At 43.8% G+C, this 20,591-nt stretch overlaps 1 protein-coding gene across 2 annotated transcripts; it reads left to right on the top strand.

Annotated features, from left to right (window-relative positions):
* The first annotated feature begins 119 nt into the window (after nt 1-119).
* On the top strand, nt 120-11,048 carry LOC106805326 (centrosomal protein of 290 kDa-like). 2 transcript variants are annotated; one of them, XM_014806877.1, is made up of 16 exons: nt 120-537; nt 722-1,564; nt 1,807-2,701; nt 2,840-2,948; nt 3,359-3,425; nt 4,544-4,675; nt 4,816-4,941; nt 5,098-5,204; nt 5,546-5,642; nt 6,130-6,347; nt 6,584-6,809; nt 6,918-7,141; nt 7,693-7,777; nt 8,003-8,089; nt 9,150-9,367; nt 9,848-11,048. In XM_014806877.1, the coding sequence occupies exons 1-16, from the start codon at nt 349-351 to the stop codon at nt 9,984-9,986; spliced, it is 3,762 nt and encodes a 1,253-aa protein (XP_014662363.1). In that variant the 5' UTR covers nt 120-348; the 3' UTR covers nt 9,987-11,048. The 2 variants fall into 2 exon arrangements, with proteins under 2 accessions (XP_014662363.1, XP_014662362.1); XM_014806876.1 differs by having other exon boundaries at nt 722-1,576.
* Nucleotides 11,049-20,591: the final 9,543 nt, after the last annotated feature.

Below are 20,591 nucleotides of genomic sequence, written 5' to 3'. Positions count from 1 at the left end.
CAGCGGAGTAATATCCAAGAACGTAGTGATTTATCATATTACCGCCAGATGGCAGCATAATGCATAAACAAACTAAAATGTAAAAAATAGTCAAGACAAACTGAGTGCATTATAATATATTTACATCATTAGTTTACACTGTAAAAAAAACATGTACCCAGTGACGTTAGAACGAGGTCATGCATACGATGTAGCGTTATATGCATGAATCTGGAATTTGCAGGTGTTGTTATGGTTATGAACGAATATGTTCACCAAATACAATTTACAAACCTAAGCAGTTGCCAGTTTTGATTATTGATGTTATAATAATGTGATACACTGTCAGTACTGTCACTGATAATCACAATGTCGAGAAAATCGGGCAAAGACCAAGAATTGGATTTAAGTCTCACGGGCTCATCCATTTCTTTGGTATCCGATTTTGGCGGTCGAGGAAGCAGTACATCTAGCAGTTGCAGTAATGTAACACCTCTTCAACGGCCCTCATCAAATCCGATGCGTTCTGGAAGAATTGGAAGCCGGGTATTGGTACAGGTCAGCACATTATTAAACCCGATACAGGTGCGGTGCAACTCATAAAGTGGTAACCTGAGCACCAAGTTCACATATATGCTCCTATCAATATGTCAAAAGTGCCTGTGCAAATCGACAAGGGTAATTACGGTCTACTTGTCCGCTTTTTTACTGAATTCTGAATAATTTGTTTATCTTCTCACAGAAATCAAAAAGCCAACCTCATGTCAATATTCCTTTAGTGGAAATAGACAGAAGAAGAAGAAGTACTGGCGTGACCAATAAATGCTCGCCTAAGAAATTGTCTCCCAGAAACAGGACCGGCAGTGTCTCCAAGATTCGGAAGGCATCACCAGAGAGAAATCTTACCAGCAAACCAACAAAGCCTTACAAACCAACTGTAATCCCATTGAAATCAACAGCAGGGCCTAGACGTGGTAATAAGGTGTCACATAACTTACACGCAGACTTGATCGGACTTGCCGAAGGTGGAGTTATAAAAGATGATGTCTCTTGTGGCAGCAGCATTGCTCATCAGGGCAATTGCTGGGACAGCTCGAGAAGCATCACAGTCTCCCCGCCAGCCAATGGCAGCCCATCTACGAGAGACTTCAACGACGACTCACTGTCAGATGTTGCAAATGGTTTTTGGACGACTTGGGATGATCTCAATTCAAAGCTTGATGCTTTAGCCGATACGCTATCAAGCGAGGACAACGTGAGAAATGCGTCAGGCAACCCACTCGAACTCGTCGATAACGTCAGTGCAGGTGGTGCCTTATTAAAGCACGTAACACAGTGCGATGATGGTTTATACAGCGATGGTGTCCTTGCCATGAAGAGTTCATCCCCTAATAGGCAACATGGAGACAAAATCACAGACGATGCTATTAAACAAAGTCACGAAAATCTCAGGAATCTCCTAACGAGAAAAAGAGAAGCAAAGGAAAAGGAACGTGAGGAAGAACAGGCCAATAACCAGAATCGACTGGAGCAAAACAAGGAGAAATCTCAGAGGATGGCACATGAGACAAAGAAGAAGCAATCGGTAACGATGAAGGTTTGTACATATAAATGAAGAATATTGTTGATTTAGAAATGAATTTTGTAAGAACAGATATATAGGTGTTTGCGTATAAAAAATAAGAAACCTAGCTTAAAGTATAACTATACTGTTTTAAGGTTGCTAAACATTGAGACCTTGTTAGTTGATAGGAGACATGGTCAAATAAGGAATCTAGACTTTTGAGTTGTACGAGGTATAAGTGTAATTATTGTTTACATGAACAGGAATATCAAAGAAAGAAACAAATGGAGGAAGCAGAAGAGGCTAAGAGAAAGGCTGAGGAGGAGCTTGATTTTCTCGTGCAATCGGGCAAAGTCAGTAGACTTGCGTCAGGGAAAAGTCAGGAAAACCCGCAAAAGGGGAGAGTTCCACCCAACCGCGTGGAAAGTGGTGACTGCATAGCTTCTAGCGAAGGAGCAAGAACTCACAAGTCGAGACCCGTTTCTCAACAAGACGCTTATACAAGAAGCGGCCTTGTCCCGGGCCATGCAAGTTATGAGGTTATGAATCGTGATAGTCGTAATATCACAGCAGAAAATGTTGGTGATTTTACAACAGGCAGCGATCGTGGCACCTCAACCATACGCAGAGATCATATCACAGCAGAAGTTGATCAGGATGTTGCGGCAAAACGCAGTGACCACATTACAGCCAAAGACGGTCATCATATCACAGGCATGGATGGTGATGTCACCACACCTAAAAATACTCGCGACATCACAGGCGGCAGCGGCAGTGTCACAGCTACGGACCGTTATGACGTCACGGCCACAGACCGTGATAACGTCACAGCCACTGATCGTTATGACGTCACGGCTGCGGACCATGATAATGTCACAGCCACAAACCGTGATGATGTCACGGCCGCGGACCGTGATGATGTCACAGCCATGGACCGAGATGATGTCATAGCCATGGACCATGATGATGTCATAGCCACGGACCGTGATGATGTCATAGCCACGGACCGTGATGATGTCACGGCCGCGAAGACTCGTGATTGCACAGAAATTGGCGGCGGCGGTGTCGCAGCGGAAGCCAGCAAATTCGACGACATCCTTGCTACGCTGCGAGAACTGGAGAAGGAAGCAGACCTGGGCGAGCTGTCACGAATAAATGGTAACGAGTTAAACGATGATCTCTCTAAAGTTCAAATCTAGCTGATCAAAGCAATTTAATATTGGTAGCAATATATTCAGCACTGTATTTGTGGCGAGCATTTCTTCCTTGTAGATTACATCTGTGGAATTTCCACAGGTGCAATGGAGAAGAGCGAGCATCGTGTTCCGTTGGAGGATAGCTATGCTGGAAAGAGTGGAGCCTCAACACCATCAGTTAACAAGCTCCTGACTGAAGATAAGCTAAGGTCTGATATTTTATTATACTCAGTCTGAGATAAGTGAGAAATGTGGCAATGAAGAGCAAGTGAGGAGAGAGAGCATGAGAGGGGGAGGAAGAAGGTGGGAAGTTCAGGAAAGGAGACAGCAAGAGGGAGAAAGAAGAGCGAAAGAGAAGTGGAGGGGGAAGACAGGGAGAGTGGAAGTGAAACAAAAAGAGAATATATATATATAAGAGATGGGGAAATCGAGTGAATGAGGTAAAGGAAAGCTAAAGGTCTGATATATGAGAGGGAGAGGCAGTGACAAGAATAATGTCACCTGTGACAGATATGGGAATGTATCAATGAAACAGTAAAGGAGTAAGGTAATAATTATATTGCTAATGAAAACTGTAATACTATTGAATTTTTTCATCTTAATTTATATCCTATTTTAGGAACATAATGCATTTCCTGGATGAAGTAGAAAGGACGGACGATGAAACTATAAGTCAGTTAAATCAGGTAATGAAAGGTTATAGGTTTCATGACTCTGTTGTCTATCTCTCTGAACCTAGTAACCTTCCTAAATAATAGTATATAATCAGCATAATTTTTTATTTAATTATCTAAAAAATAATCATGAGTAAGTTTATAAGGGATCCCTTGTGACGTCACTCTTGTTTTAATTAGGGATGGATGTAATGTAAGAAGCACACTCACAGCATAAATACTTTCCGTGGCTCGTGCTAAGGCTAAATTAATAAGGGATCGCTTGTCATCTCACTCCTGTTGTAATCAGGTTTTGTTGTAATGGAAGAAGCACGCTCATGACATAAATACCTGCTGTTGCTTGTGCCAAAGCTAAATTAATAAGGGATCCCTTGTTATCTTACTCCTGTTGTAATTAGGGCAGTAATGTAAGAAGTGCACTCATTACGTAAACATCTGCGGTGGGGCATGCTGAGGCATGGATTGTGTTGGGGAAGTGTAATCTGCATATCTACTTTACATATATGCACATTGGTTGCGTTGTGTTTCACGCTGCAGAGTGATATAGATCACTCGGATCTATATAGAGATCTGTATGTGCCAACTGTTGAGGAGTTGGCCATGATGGAGCAGGTAAAGTGGTTTACTGTTCTGTGTAATCTTTACTGCGTAACGTCTTTCCTCTCATCAGATGCTTTTATGATGTGCTAAAGTGCTGACTTTTAATTAAAGTGTCAGTTTATTTATTATATTTGTGATATATATACGATATACTTGGTCAAGTATTGACATTCAATTAAAATCTCAGTTGTGATATATACATGTTCAGCAAGGGATATTTAATTAAAATTTAGTTTATTTACTGTATATATATATATATATATATATATATATATGATGTATAGGGGTTTGATTATTGCTATTTAATTAAAATTTCAGTTTATTTACAATAGTTATGATATACAGAGGTTGAAATAATGATATTTAATTCAAATATCAGCTGAAAATATCATTAAAGCAAGAGAAAAAGTACATCCGTAGATGATTTTTTTTTAATTGAGGTTAGCTTTGTAAAGTTTTCTTACAATGCATCATTTCGTATATTGGCTTCATTTACAGAAGGTTACATAAATTCATCCTACTTGTTTCAGAACGATGGTGCGGATGGGGAAGGTCTCGAATCGGCAGCAATAGCAGCGTCAGAGGTGACACATACCGTCCTGCAGCAGAAATTACAGCTACAAGATAAGCAACGGTCCGTGCAGGCATTGCACAAGGCATTGGTGAGCTATGTTACTTGGTTTCGCGTTAACAAATGTGAAGTGTTTACGTGAGGTGATGTGTTGCTTTCTCTCGTAATGGTCAGCTTTGCATTATTTACAAGTGAATTGTCGCCACATATGTCAATTTTCGTTTTCTTTAGCAACAACAGAGGGAGCTAACCGTCAGGCATGCAAAGGATGCAGATCGAGAAATGAAGCAGAGGTTGCACCTGCAGAAAGAGGAGTATGAAGCAGCTATAAGAAGGCATCTTGGTTTTATTGACCAGGTATGTACAGACCCGATTGTGAGAAGAAAGACCTGCCTTAATTTGGCTCTTCCTTTGTTTTCATTTCTCACAATTATGAATGGCTATATGAATGGGAGTCATATAAATTAAAAACGTTATATTAATTCGATTTGTTCTGTTGATGATCATGTGTAGTTGATTGGAGACAAGAAGATGCTGGCAGAGAAGTGTGAACAGGTGGTGAAGGAGCTGAAATCCGTAGAGAAGAAGTACATAGACAAAATCCGACAGATGCAAGAAAGGTGAAGTGTTTTTATTGCTTTGTGAGCTATGATGTGCTAAAGTGCGCATCTTACAAAAAGGTGTAAAATAAAATATAATTTGTCGCCATTCAAGTTTTATATGCCAAATATGAGCGGCAAAGATGTGTAACATTTTATATATTGACCTGAATTATATTTCAATTAATACAGTTATATTCTGTAAAACAGTTTTCTACACATTATAGTGACATATACATGTATACATGTTCATGTACACATTAGGTATGTTAGGCTAATGCTCATTGACAGGAATGCATTAAAATAGTAAAAGCTTGGTATAATCACAGGTTCCTTGAATGGTTTACTTTGAATGTATATAGCCACATGTTGGAGCTGCAGAAAGTGAAAGAGATGCATGCTGCAGCAGAAAAGCTGAGAAGAGAAAAGTGGATAACTGAAAAAACCAAAAAAATCAAGGTATCGCAGAATTTCAATATTATTAAACTGATTTTAATTGTACATCATACTTCTCAACTAGACAGAGGGCACTCACGGAGAGTGCATACCTCCGTCAGCATGTAACATGTAGCTCGCTGCTGGCTGCTGCTGACTGACTCGTCTGCTCCTGACTCGCCGCTCGCTGGTGGTTGCTGCTGACTCACTCGCCTGCTGCTGACTTGCCGCTTGCTGACTCAACGCGCTATCGATCGCGCCGCGCGGACTGGACACACACACACACGAACACACACACGAGACCGATTACATTACCTCCCCTCCACTCCGTTGTGCGAGCGACCGTACATGCTTTTGCATGTGTCCATGTGTGCATTGGTTTGCGCGCACATGTGTGCATACGTGCGTATACATACGTGCGCGTGCGTGCGTGTGTGTGCATGCGTGCATTTACATGCGTGCTCGTGCGTGCGTCTGCCGACTGTATCGTAACACACGTTCGCTCACACAGGAGATGACAGTGCGAGGTCTGGAGCCGGAGATCCAGCGTCTGATCGCGCGTCACAAGGCCGAGGTGAAGCGACTCGACGCGGTGCACGCCGCCGAGCTGCTGGCTGCGGAGGAGAAGGCGAGTCAGCGCTTCGTGCAGCAGGTCGAGGAGCTACGCGAGCAGTGCGCGCGAGAGAAGGAAGCCGCGTGCGCGCACGAGCGCGAGTTCGCCCGCCAGAGGTACGCACGCACGCACGCGCGGCGGCAACGTCGACGTTTGATCCCCGTTTTTATAGGACAAACGCTTTTTGATGAGTAAACGTCTGCGTAACACGACGGTTTGTTAGAACTATGGACTGCATACTTGATCATTAGCAATGACGACGAGGGAAAAGTTTTGGGTGAAGGAGAGATTGAGAATCGAGTATGCTACCCGATACATAAACATCCGCTAACGTCCCACTTGAACGAAACAGGTACGAAAAACAAGTGGAGCAGGAAGAAGAGGCGTACCAGCAGCAGCGGCGCCACCTGTATGCGGAAGTGCAGGCGGAGAAGGACAGGCAGGCGGAGCAGGCGCTGCGTCAACAAGAGGAGATAGAGAAGCTGCAGCGGGGCATCGAGGAGAGCAGCAGATACGTCATCGACCGACTGAAGGAGGAGTTTGACAAGGACAAAATGGAGTGGAGCGTCAAGCACAACGTGAGAGCTGATTCTAGATTCGAGCATCGCGATAAATAAATATAATAAAATATAATATATATATAATATAATATAAATAACTAATATTAACGCCGCGTGCGATTGCAGGCAGAGGTCGCGCAGCTGCGAGAGAGGCTCGCCGTCGAGAAGGAAGCCTGGCAGGAGAACCACGCGAAGAAGCAGGAGCTGCTGCTCGCCGGCCGGCAGCAGGAGCTTGGCGAGAGGATGCGGCGGGAGCGGGACCGCGCGATCGAGACGGTGATCGAGCGGCTGGAGAGGGACAGCACGGCGGGCCGCGAGGAGAGCGAGAAGGCGATGCAGAACAGAATCAAGTGAGCGACGGAGAGAAAGAGTGAGAGAGAGTGTGGTAGAAAAAGAGAGAGAGGGAGAGAGGGAAAGCCCTATTTACTACCGGAGAGAGGGAGAGTGTGATATTTACTAGCAGAAAGGGGAAGAGCGTGGGGGAGAGAGAGCCTTATTTACTAGCGGAGAGGGGGAGAAAGCTCTATTAACTAGCGGAGAGAGAGAGAGGGAGAGAGGGAAGAGAGAGCCCTACTAACTAGCGGAGAGAGGGAGAGAGGGGGAGAGAGCCCTATTTACTACCGGAGAGAGAGGGGGAGAGAGTGTGTGTGGTAGAAAAGAAGAGGGGGAGAGAGTGTGTGTGGTAGAAAAGAAGAGGGGGAGAGATGGGGGAAAGAGATCATGTTGTAGAGAAGAGAGAGGGGGAGATGGGGGAAAGAGAGAGTGAGGGAGGTTAGTAGGGAGCGAGAGAGGGGGAATAGCAGGAGAGCAAGAGCAAGCGAACAAGCGGGAGGGAGGGAGAGCGTGAGAGAGAGGCGGGGGCATTCCAATTTCAAAAAGAAAAAAATGGTTTCATTTTCAGACGGATCCGAGACAAGTATGAATCTGAGATGAAGGAACTGGAGATTATTGAGAGGGATACCGTAGAGAAATACAACCACATGAAGGTAATCTCCATTAAAAAGCACTCCATCTGTGTAAAATTTACATATGATAGGATATTACCACATGTGGTCATATCTTATCATATGTGTATTTTTATAAAATGGTAAAAGGTGTGGTTGTGCTGATAAATACGTGGACAAGTTTTTAATTGCAAATCTTTAGCTGTAAATGAGATAGTTGTAATGTTGCTCTGTTCATTTCAATTCAATGTTCTCTTGCACCATCAGGGTCGGCTGACCGAGGTAGAGGGAGAGAATGCCACACTTGTTGCACATCTGAAACAGAAGGAGAAGGCCAAAGAAGAAATGCAAAAGGTAGGACAATTTCAAAAGGTTTCTAACGCTGATCAGGAATGCACTTATGCTTGCAAGGGTGTAATAAGTATTGTTGTATACTGTAGAAGGACTGAAATACTTGTTGCTGCAGATGAGGAAAAAAGGCAACAGGCGTGCAGTTCTGTTGGTGTCGAAGTAAAAACTATAAAGAAATATTGTTTGTTGGTGTTGTCAGGCATCCAAAATGAAATGTTCGTTGTACCGCATGGTATGATCTGGAATGTAACAACGTATACACGGAGTGTGTGTTGCTTGGCAAGTGTCTTGCCCTTTCAGCTGTATCTCTCCATCTATCTGTTGTCCAGGGTGCTGATAACGTAATGTGTACTGTAACAGAAGCTGTGATGGTTAATGGGGCGAGCTTTCACTTGGGAAGTGTGTTACTTGGCAGGTGTTTGTATATTCTCAGGGTTCGTAGCGGGTCTTCCAAAGTCTTATAAGTACTTATTTTGCCAAAAATAAAATAAGGCCCTTATTAGTACTTATTTTTGGTAAAATCTTAGAAAAGTACTTAATAGTCCTTATTTTTCAACTTACTGTTCTCGACTTAGAGTAAGAATTGTTGTATATATAATATGGAATAATTAAATCTGCTGTGCAATTGTTTATATAAATATTATTAGTGTACTTTAATAGTCGGTGGTCTATCAGAAATCACGTAAAAACGTCTTATTTTGGCCTCCAGAAATAAGTCCTTATTTCAACATGTGTCTTACTACTATGAACCCTGATTCTGCTGGAGATCTCTCAGCTTCTCGGTTGTCCTGAGTGCTGACGACGTAAAACCACGACGTAATAGAATAGAATATTTGTTGTAGCGCTAGTTGTGACTATGTTGGTAACGTGGCGTGCCGTCACGCGGGGATGTCAACGGACTTGTCTGTTGTCAAGGGGTCCACCGTCAGAAACAAAATTAGTCTTAACATTGACTTTTTCTTTTAAACCGTTGACAGAAACATGATGAGAAGTTAAACGGAAAGTATACGTGAGTGGAAAATCCTACCGAATTACCGTCTTGTCTTGGCTTCCTGTTCCACAGGAGCTCTCTCAGCTGACAGCCGAGCGAGAGAGGATGCGCGATGTCGTGCGGCAAGAGTTTGCCGACCGCATCGTCGCCACGGAGGAGGAGAGCCGGCGGGGGAAGCAGGAGCTGGCGGAGGCGCGCGCCAGAGGGCGCCACGAGCTGGAGCGGACGCGCGCCGAGGCGAGCGAGGCCGTGCGCGCAAAGGAGGCCGAGATGGAGGAGGTGCACAAGAGGTAGGAGACGGTGTGTGCGTGTGTGCGTGCGAGCGAGTGCGTGCGTGCGTCTGTGCATCCGTGTAAAGGAGGCCGAGATGGAGGATCGGAGGTGCACAAGAGGTAGAAGATGGTGTAGACGTGCGTTAGTGTGTGCGTGTGTGCAAGTGCGTGCGTGCGAGTGCGTGCGTGCGTGCGAGTGAGCGAGTACGTGTGCGAGTGAGCGTGCGTGCGTGCGTGCGTGCGTGCGTGCCTGTGACTGTGTGTGTGTGCGTGTGAGCGAGTGACTGTGTGTGCATGTGTGTGCGCGTTTGTGCATGCGAGCGAGTGACTACGTGTGCCTGCCTGCCTGCGTGCGTGCGTGCGTCCGTCTGTGCGTGCATACGTGCTTCTGTACTGCTATAAGCACCTCACCTGGGCGTGTCGTGTGCGGGGGGGATGAGTGAGCGAGGGAGTGCTGTCCACGTAATCCTAACGCGTCGCCGTGTGCCATTCCTGCAGGGTCAAGCAGGCCATCGTGAAGAAGGAGGAGACACTGAGTCAGATCAGACAGCAGTACCAGGCTGCGGTGAGGAGAGCCGACCACCTGGAAGGGCTGCTAGACCAGCAGCGCAAGCAGCTACTTGGTATTGCCAAATAGGTGGGAGCACCGTGCAATACTGCCAAAGATCATTGTTCTTTGGTACTGCCAGGAGTGGCCATTTTTCTGAGCATTTAGGTATAACCTTCTCCTTAGAAGGGCACAATTGTAGGAACGCCAGAAGTTGTGTCAGTGTTTGTAGGAGTAGGGAGGAGGTGGGCTAAAGGGGAACTTGCTAAGGGCAAGATAAAAGTGGTTTACTTGTCTCGTGTCCTGATAACACTATTGAGTGCTAAAATGTTTATTTACCCAAAGCTGTATTACATTTTCCGTCCAATATGTAATTATTCCATGTCATATACTGTATTTAACTCTTATTTTGGTATTATATATTTTATGTTATCTGACTTTATTTTATATTATATTTCGGATTAGGCCAAATAAAAATATATTGTCATTTTCCCGTCCCCAACTAAGAAGTTTGACTTGTCAGAATTGACACTCGGTTTATTATGATTGTTTCTGGGTAACAGTGGGATCGAAAGAGTACATATTTAGAACGTATTTTTTGTTCTATGTAAAAGAATGTATGTATTTCCTTATTACACATTCCGTTTATTGACCCGTGCAAACCTGCTATGATAAAAAAAACACCTGCCAATCTCTTTTTTAAACATGTTTATTTAAGACACATAATATCACCTTCGCAGTTCGCATGTAAGTGGTGCGGTTGGTATGGACCAAGACCTTTATGGTTAGACGATATCTTAAACAAGATACCTACAGCTTTACAGTAATTTGTTTTATTGTAATTGTTTTTTTTATAGTGAATATGTGTTTATCTTTATCAATAGCTGATAATCAGTGTACTTCTTATTGGACCTTTGAAATTCTTAGAGAGCAACAAAAATATTTGATTTAAGAGGTAGTATTAATGTATCAAATTCATTTAATTTTCTTTGAGTGCCAGAAATTCGATCGTATTTGCTGTGATGATAACTTTATCAGTATATTTTCAATGCAAGCTGTTGCTGGTTCTTAGAAAATTAAACGTTCGAAACGTTTATAACATACATTCCGTGTTTGCAGTGCAATAAATGTTGATTGATATTATATAATTTACACGTGGATATTTGACCAGTGTGTTGTGATATATATTTATTAATCTACAATAGCATGGTAGCAGGACCGTATTTACACATAAGCTGACCACGCAACAGCTTAGTGTTTCAGTTTACAGGGGCATTTCAGAATGTATTTCCTATTTGCGTATGCCTAATTTCTTTATGGACCTAATAATGGTTGTTCTATGAATATTGGACGCAAATTGCTCAGGGGAAAGGTCATTTTAATGATCAATTGGAATTAAAATGAGCTGCTAGCAAAAATCACACAAAACAAGCTGTCTACACCTGCTATATTCAAATACTATCTCCCTCGGGCATATATACCCCATGCGCCATTGCTCTGTTCATTAGGATGGGCGAGATATCGGTGAGCGATGCTGCGAGCAAAGTGAATTTTGAAGATCGGATTTTAGCATGCAAAAAATGCCGTGGCCTCGGCCGACTCCAATCCGAAAAAAATTACCGGCGACGTTTATTTTACCATGCCCACGTTGTAGGTTATCAATACAAGGTCTTCTTCATATCGTGTAGAAGATTGCCAGATTGTGTACTGACTGGTATAATATTACGTAGGGGGCATCTTACATGCAAGGTCTTCTTCCTAAGGGAAGTCTACGGATGGAATGTTATCATATAAATCTATGCTAGGGTAACTCCTCTCCATTTTAAATGCATAATTATTGCAAAATATTCTTCTTTTCGGGAGATATTGCGCATGCGCGAGCACCGTTTTATGCGTGTAGTATACGGTGTGATCGGTTCGCCCTTGCCTGCTACCCCGGGCCTGCTACCCAGGAGTCAGCACCAGAATACGCAGTAACACAGTCGTAACAACGTCAACCCAATCAACTTTACTAACATAAACATAAATGACCGTATCCTTCAATATTATAATGATAACACAAGTAGACTGCTCCGCGGATACAAATAAACAATACAGTCCGACGGCTACCCCGCGATATGTCACTCTGACAGACGCAGTCACCTCTCGTCTCCATGTCTCGGCGCCGTCTTCTCCCGCTTCAGTCTCCCAACGCCGCCTCCTCCCGTCACTATGGCCGTCGACATGGAGATCATGGTTATATATACTTCCGCAGTGCCTGGACGATGCTTACCACGCTCATGCTGCTCGGATTTGGGTCGTGTTTACAAATGTCAAAATAACCCAGTCACACTTTAATATATTATAGATATATGTATATTCTTCTAGTATTTTAAATAATCTGTCCGAATCATCACGTAGTAATGGCTAATATGGTAGAACATTTGCGCGCTCTGACCAAGTGCTGTCGGCGATTACTCGTGCATGACGTCACATCTGTCCTTGCAGACCGTCATAGCCACAGGCATTTGGAACGTTTCAATAGTAAAATGATGGTGAATATATACGAAATGTATTAACTACCAAAGGCTTAATGTTTCTCTACTCTCTTTCGCCTATTGTTTCCGATAATTTCCTGCAAATGCCGTTCAAATGCTCCTCTGCAACAGAAAAGTAGGCCTATACCGAACGAACGCCGTTGCGCACAAATAACAAGAATAAAGATAAGTAAGAATAACAAGAATAACACTCTCGAGAAAAACAATATTTTGCAAAAAATATGCATTTGAAATAAAGAGGAGTAGCATAACTTTATATGATAACATTCCATCGTAGACTTTGCATGTAAGGTGCCCGCTGCAGTCAGTACAAAATCTGGCTACGTTTTATGTTAGCGCATGCGCAATATCTCACCAGAGCAGTTATATTTTCTAATGAATATACATTTAGTATGGTTAGGGAGTATCTCAGCATAGATTTATGTAAAAAATTGTTCTCAGTAGAGCTGTTTTTTTAATTAGGAGAGCGCCATAGCCTGTAGGGTGCAACACTCCTACTTCTAAAGCTTCCGTCCTTCCCTTTGCCGCAACTGTCGCTCGCTCCGCCTCTTGCTTTATCTACCGCTTCTCAGCTATCTTCCCTGTCGCCTCTCATCAGCCCCTCGCCTCAGCCCTTCGCACCCCTCCTCAGCCCCTCGCCCCTCTCTCCCTCAGCTAGCTATATTATGCAGTTTTTTTCCAGTCCGTACTGAACGCCTGAAACGGTGCTCGCGCATGCGCGATATCTCCCGAGAAGAAAAACATTTTACAAAGGTTATGCATTTAAAATGGAGAGAAGTTATCCTAGCATCGATTTATATGATAACATTCTATCAGTAGACCTCACTTAAGAAATAGGAAGAAGACCTTGCATGTAAGGTGCCCGCTGCATATACCAGTCAGTACACGATCTGGCTGATTTAGTATGTTAGCGCATGCGCAATATCTCCCCAGAGCAGTTATATTTTGTAATGAATATGCATTTAATATGGTTAGGGGGTATCTCAGCATAGATTTATGTAATAAATTGTTATCAGTAGACCTGTGTCTATAATTAGGAGAGCACCCTAGCCTGTAGGGTGCAAAACTCCTACTTCAACCGCTCCAGTCCAACCCCTTGCCTCAATTATCGCTCGATGCACCTCCCTTCTTTTTCTAGTGTTTCTCAGCTATCTTGCCAGTTGCTTTTCCCCAGTCCTTCACCCCTCTCTCCCTCAGCTAGCTATATTATGCAGTTTTTTTCAGTCCGTACTGAACGCCTGAAACGGTGCTCGCGGATGCGCAATATATATCTCTTAAGAAGCAGAACATTTTGTAAAGTATATGCATTTAAAATGAAGATGAGTCATCCTATCATAGATTTATATGATATCATTCTATCAGTAGACCTCACTTAAGAAATAGGAAGAAGACCTTGCATGTAAGTTGTCCGCTGCATATACCTGTCAGTACACGATTTGGCTAAGTTAGCGTGTTAGCGCATGCGCAATATATGACCACACCAACAATATTTTGTAATGAATATGCATTTAAGATGGTTATGGGGTATCTCAGCATAGATTTATGTAATAAATTGTTATCAGTAGACCTGTGTCTATAATTAGGAGAGCGCCCTAGCCTGTAGGGTGCAATACTCCAACTTCAACCGCTCCGGTCTTACCCCTTGCCTGAATTATCGCTCGATACGCCTCCTTCTTTTTCTACTGTTTCTCAGCTATCTTGCCTGCCGCTTTTCCCCAGCCGTTCACCCCTCTCTCCCTCAGACTATATTATGGAGTTTTTTTTTCAGTCCGTACTACACGTATGAAACGGTGCTGGCGCATGCCCAATATCTCCCGAGAAGAATAATATTTTGCAAAGATTATACATTTAAAATGGAGAGGACTTACTCTACCATAGATTTCTATTATAACATTCTATCAGTAGACCTCACTTAAGAAATAGGAGGAAGACCGTGAATGTAAGGTGCTCGCTGCATATCCCAGCCAGTACACAATCTGGCTACGTTAGTATGTTAGCGTATGCGCAATATCTCACCAGAGCAGTTATATTTTGTAATGAATATGCATTTTTTTTTTATAGTTAGGGATATCTCAGCATAGATTTATATAATGAATTGTTATCAGTAGACCTGTGTTCATAATTAGTAGAGCGCCCTAGCCTGTAGGGTGCAAAACTCCTGCTTCATCCCCTCCCGTCCTACACCTTGGCTCCATTGTCCCTCGCTCCGCCTCCTTTTTTTTACCGCTTCTCAGCAATCTAACCTGCCGCCTTTCCTCAGTCCTCCACCCATCTCCCCCTCATATAGCTATATTATGCAGTTTTCTTCAGTCCATACTGAACACCTGAAACGGTGCTCGCGGATGCGCAATATCTCCTAAGAAGAAAAACATTTTGTAAAGTATATGCATTTAAAATGGAGAGGAGTCATCCTATCATAGATTTATACGATAACATTTTATCAGTAGACCTCACTTAAGAAATAGGCAGAAGACCTTGCATGTAAGATGCCCGCTGCATATACCTGTCAGTACACGATTTGGCTAAGTTAGCGTGTTAGCGCATGCGCAATATCTCACCACGCCAGCTATATTTTGTAATGAATATGCATTTAATATGGTTATGGGGTATCTCAGCATAGATTTATGTAATAAATTGTTATCAGTAGACTTGTGTCTTTAATTAGGAGAGCGCCCTAGCCTGTAGGGTGCAATACTCCAACTTCAACTGCTCCGGTCCGACCCCTTGCCTCAATTATCGCACGATACGCCTCCTTCTTTTTCTACCTCTCCTCAGCTATCTTGCCTGCCGCTTTTCCCCAGTCCTACAAACAGCTTCCTATACAAACACACAGCAGGAGAGTAAGGTTAGTTACCACACTGCTAGCTAATGCCTAGTAGGCCTCTCTCTAACACTAACCCTAATAGTAACCCTAACCCTAATTACAACACTCATCCTAACTACAACACTCACCCTAACCCTAACACTAAACCCTAACCCTATAACCCTAACCCTAACCCTAACCATAACTACATCACTAACACTAACCCTATATCCATATTACACTCACACTAACTCTAACCCTAACCCTAACCCTAACTCTAACCATAACACAGTTAAACCAATTCTAATCATAACATTAACATGTAAATAACGAAAGTAACTACGCACCATTTACCATAGCAATAATCATTACCAATGTTAGCTCCAAGAAACGGTCTTGCTAGGGTTAGAAGACCCTATAGCAATCGGTCGCACAGCCTCGTCGGGCTATACCAATGTATGTAATGTAAGCGTGCATTCAACAGTTGTCTAGCTGTCCTTTTCACTGTGTTGTATATAAAAAAGATCAGTTTCAAGGTGGGTGTATAAGGAGCAAGGGTTTAACCTGATACGTATAGTAGGAACAAAGTATGTGCACAGTTCAACCTCACCAGTCGACGCTGTCAGCGGATTTAAAACCACCGTGGGGGAATGCTAAATTGTCTGCAGGAAGTCGTGAACTTACAGTCTTACACAAGTGCAAACCTACAAATTCACGAACGCAAGCGCGCTCATGCACGCATGCATACACAACACACATGGGCTCAAATGCGCGCAGACATAAAATGTGTACCATGTACTGTTCATTGCATTAATTTGATTTTAGTTACTAATATAGTGTATACATCAGGTAGAATCCTTACTGCTAAGATTAGTACTATAGTAGCTACATATAGATCTAGGGTGGGCATGTGTGGATGTGAGTGCGTGCGTGTGTGCACATGATTATGTAAACACGTACACTTGCACTCTCTCCTTCTGAACAGTTTAGACGTGCTATTATGCTCCAGCTGAAGAGAAGATTCATTCCTACTTCGGCTACTGTGGCATAAATCGAAATGGAGAAATCTGTGTGTTTCTACTTTTCACGATCATCGACTGCCTGTGTGCAAAATGCGTGAACGTATGTGAAACATTTACTGTAGCAGTCGGCCACTCCGTTGATAATTTTTCCGGTGCTTACGTTTTCTGACACCGTGCGTATGCACTGCGAAGCCACTTTGAAGGGTGTCTTGTCTGCACCGGCCCACAGCGAATTGTTGTACTTCCGTCGCCTTAGGTTTGTATATAGGCGTCGGGCGAGAGGCCGCGCACCTCATGCAATGTTCTAAATCGATCGCACACTAGACCCATGTCCTTCCCGTTGAATTCGGCCACTGGCCTGGTGCCCCAATGTTCTCAGCAGTTTCTCGCATGCTCTTCTCACCAGGTGGGAGTACATTCATCGTGCTGAGGACACTCCGTACGCTCGCACGGCCCATGTCAGTCGAAATGAGACCCACCTGCAGACCGAGGTTTAGCGTTGTGGTTCTTCGTCTTCTGCCGGCCGGCCGAGGACGGCACTTCGTCATCAAGTTTGTGCTTTACCGACTTAGACTGCTTTTCTTTGCTCCTGTGTGCCATTGTCCCACGTGACGTCTTTGCCACGTGGGACTGTAACCGCGCGGCGTTCTCTCGGAACGACTTTTTAGTATGAGCACTATTGAAAACAAAGGTATTATGGTGTTTGTGGAAAATTTATTCTTTCAAATCATAGGTCAATCAGGGTATAGATGTGCTAGAAACGGCTAAGTTCCCTAAACTAGTTGTGCCTACTGCACTCTTCTGATTGTATTACTCGTTTGGTCACTTGGCGGTAGCTAAGGGGGGGCAATCAGGGGGCCATGGCCCCCTCTGCCTGCTGTTGAGCTTGCAAAAGAACAAAACAAAAATTTTCCTTGCTCTCACGCTGCTTCACCAGGCACTGCCACAATCTCCCTGTTACTTCATGCAATCTGCTGAACGAATCATTCTTCTAAAATGAGCATTTCAGTCTAAACTTTCGTCTCTACAATGAGCCCAGCACGATTTCTCTGCTCTCATTCTCCTTTTTGTGTCTGAACAGGGTAGTGGAATAGCCATTAATGCTAAACGAAATTCCTCAAAAGTGTTCTGCCTGCAAAATTCGACGAGAAAGGACTTGATTTTGGATTTTGATGATTTCTGCAAGCAGACATATAACATGACTATAGAAGTAAAGGAATGATAAATTCTTCTTTGCTCAGAATTTGTGTTGTTGCAAGTTGGCTTTGATTTGAATTCTTTATGGTTTCTGAAACTCTCTTTATCTGACATGTAAGAATTAAAGAAATGGACGAATGCTTTTTTAGTGAATAACTTTTGATATATTTCGAACGTTATTTGGACGTCCATTTTTGGAAGTCGCCACTCTCGGTGTTTACTTTCACAATCCTCGATGCAACACTATTTTTTAAGTAATTGTTCCTTATCTAGGGGATGGCAAAACAATTCCTCTTTCATTTCCTTTTTCTAGTTTGTCAATAGAGCGCTGTATTTGTGGCCACCCTACCTTATGTTTTTATATGGAAATCAAATTCAATATGGTTTTTTAGCTTCTTCATCAGCATGGAAAGACAAAATAACATTTTTTATAACGAACAAAATCGCTTAAATGTGATCCTTTAACGCTATTGTATTCTAATACGATGTCAATCTCTTTGTAATTTAATAATTGCATGTTTCTATTCCAGTGCCAGTTCCAAGAGCAAACTTACGCTGTTTCTTCCCGTAGGAGTCTTTATATTTCGCATGTTCATTCAATATGCCTCTGACTTTTTTTCAAAAATAAATTTACTTTTACTTTTATGATGAGGAACTTTGAACACGTTTTATGACGGTGAGGACCGTGCAACATTGCATGGTTACTGCTAACAACACAAATTCAAACTTAATTCCATATTCCGGTCGCAGTCGCTTGAATGAGGACAATCAGGGGCGTTGAGCTAGGGCGGGGACACGCAAGGATGGCCATGGACTCCTCTTGATCGGAGAGTTACAAAGAATTAACTGAGAGAAGGGGTCCCTGAATGGGATTGGTCTTAATACCTACTTTACCGTTACACCTATAATGAAAATGAATGCGCAAAAATTGCCATTTTGACTGCAGCATATTTTCAAAGGTACGCCTCACTGTGGGAGGGAACACTCCTCGCTCCGTCTTGAGGCATAATTGCCTTCATCGCTTGTCTTTGGTCGCTTTAACTCCTTTTCTGGCGGTCCTGAAAACACCTGGGCTTCGTACACCATTTATTCACTGGCTCTAGCTAAGGGTCACCAACTGGTCGTGTGCACCTCAAGTGCCTTCCGGCGCCACAGCCAGGGGCCATTCGTCACCACGTTTGATCGGATCGGGAGTGGAAAAAAATATAAAAGCGAGGAGGGGTGTATAAGGGATTAGCATATGGACCACTTCTCATGATAAGTTCACCCCCTTGTTAATACTGGGAATTTCAGTTGTGCAGAAAATTGCCATTTTCATGCACGAATTTTCATAAAATACTCCAATAGCCATTGTGAGGGGGGATAACCCCTCCACACCCTACCCCCCTCCGGTCGCTTCGCTCTCGCCTTGGGCCCCCCTGTTTCCATTGCTGTTCTACCGCCACTGCAGACATGATGTTTGTCACGGAATCTTGCGTCGGATGTTAACTCGGTTGATCTTGCACGTCGCTCTGTAGTATTACTGCTACGTTAGGGTTGAGAGGAGAGAGATAGAGAGGGACGCAACGAGAGAGAAGATAGAGAGAGGGAGATCGAGAGCGATCGAGCAGGAGAGTGTGGCGAGGGGAGAGAGAGGAGCGGAGCAGTACGAGAGAGAGACTAGAGTACGAGAGAGAGAGAGCAGAAAGGAGAGATGATCCGAGATGAGAGAGAGAGAGCGAGAGAGAGAGACGGCGCAGCCCTCGGAGGAGCTGAGAGATGAGAGCGCCACGAGAGACGGTCCGGGTCGAGGGTAGAGAGACGATATGAGGAGAGAGAGCATACTGAGAGTACGGGACGAGAGATGTAACTGGACCCGAAGAAGAGACGTGATGAGAGACGAGGAGAGAGGAGAGGATCGAGAAGAGACACCACGAGCGATGGAGGGAGAGGAGGAGACTCGGAGAATGGGAGAGACCGCAGAGACGAGAGCACGAGAGAGCAAGAGAGAGAGATAGATAGCGAGAGAGAGAGAGAGAGGAGGAAGACGTGAGAGAGAGAGTCAGACGACGAGGAGGAGGAGAGAGACGATGAGCCCGAGCAGCATGAGGACGACGATGAGAGAGAAGAGAGAGAGAGACGATGTGCGGAGAGAGAGAGAGGAGAGATGTTGAGAGCGGACGAGGAGCGAGAGAGAGCACGAGCGAAAGATGAGGCGTACGAGGAGGAGTCGGGGGGGGGAGGTGGGGGACGACGGGATCATATCGCTAAGCTAGGCTGTCCGCCACTGTCCGCTTACTGGCTTGAGTCAAGTAGAGTGGCTGCGCCGTCGTGTGCCTAACCTCTCTATTAGTGCACCACACTGACCACCCTGATCTCTGCACTTCGCACCGGTCTCGATCTCTCACTTCATCACCGTGTCTGATGAACTTGTGTGCCAGCGCGTTTTACACTGAGGACTGGCGAGTTGGCTGCCGACTGCGATCGAGCGGGTCAGCGGTCGCATGACGCGGCGAGCGTACGCGCTGGGGCGTTTCGGAATATAGGGTTAGGGTATCTCCTACTCAAGTACACCCGCTACCTAATCTATCATATATATATAGGGTTAGCCTCGCGGCCGGTTATCCTTAGCACTCATTATTTCTTTATACTAAATGATTAGGTGTTAGGGTATATATTTATACTATAATAGTATGTATAGGGTTAGGGTATAATAGTATATATATATAATAGGTTAGTGGTATATACTATATATATATATACCTCTGAGTGTACTATATATACCCCAACCCTATATATAATATATATATTAATAAGCATTACTATATATACTACTTATAGTTTCTCCTAACTACTATAGATTTCTACTACTTATATACGATATATATATATACCCTACACGCCACGCGCTCTGTAACGTTGGTATGTGTTGTGGTTGGTCCGGTTAGGGGTTCGGCGGTTGTGGTCGGGGTATAGTCGGTGAGGGGGTATATATATTTATATTATACCCTACCCTTTATCTCACTATATATCCTAACCTAATATTATAATCTAATATATACGGTATATATAGCTTGAGCTTCACCAGCGCTCCATACCGACGGCGTGCGGCTTAGCTCTCATCCCCTCTGAGTACCGTCACTTAGTTCGTGCTAAG

This window comes from Priapulus caudatus, unplaced genomic scaffold, assembly GCF_000485595.1.
Source record: "Priapulus caudatus unplaced genomic scaffold, Priapulus_caudatus-5.0.1 Scaffold109, whole genome shotgun sequence".
NCBI lineage: Eukaryota > Metazoa > Priapulida > Priapulimorpha > Priapulimorphida > Priapulidae > Priapulus > Priapulus caudatus.
This window is presented reverse-complemented; position numbering and strand designations above follow the sequence as displayed.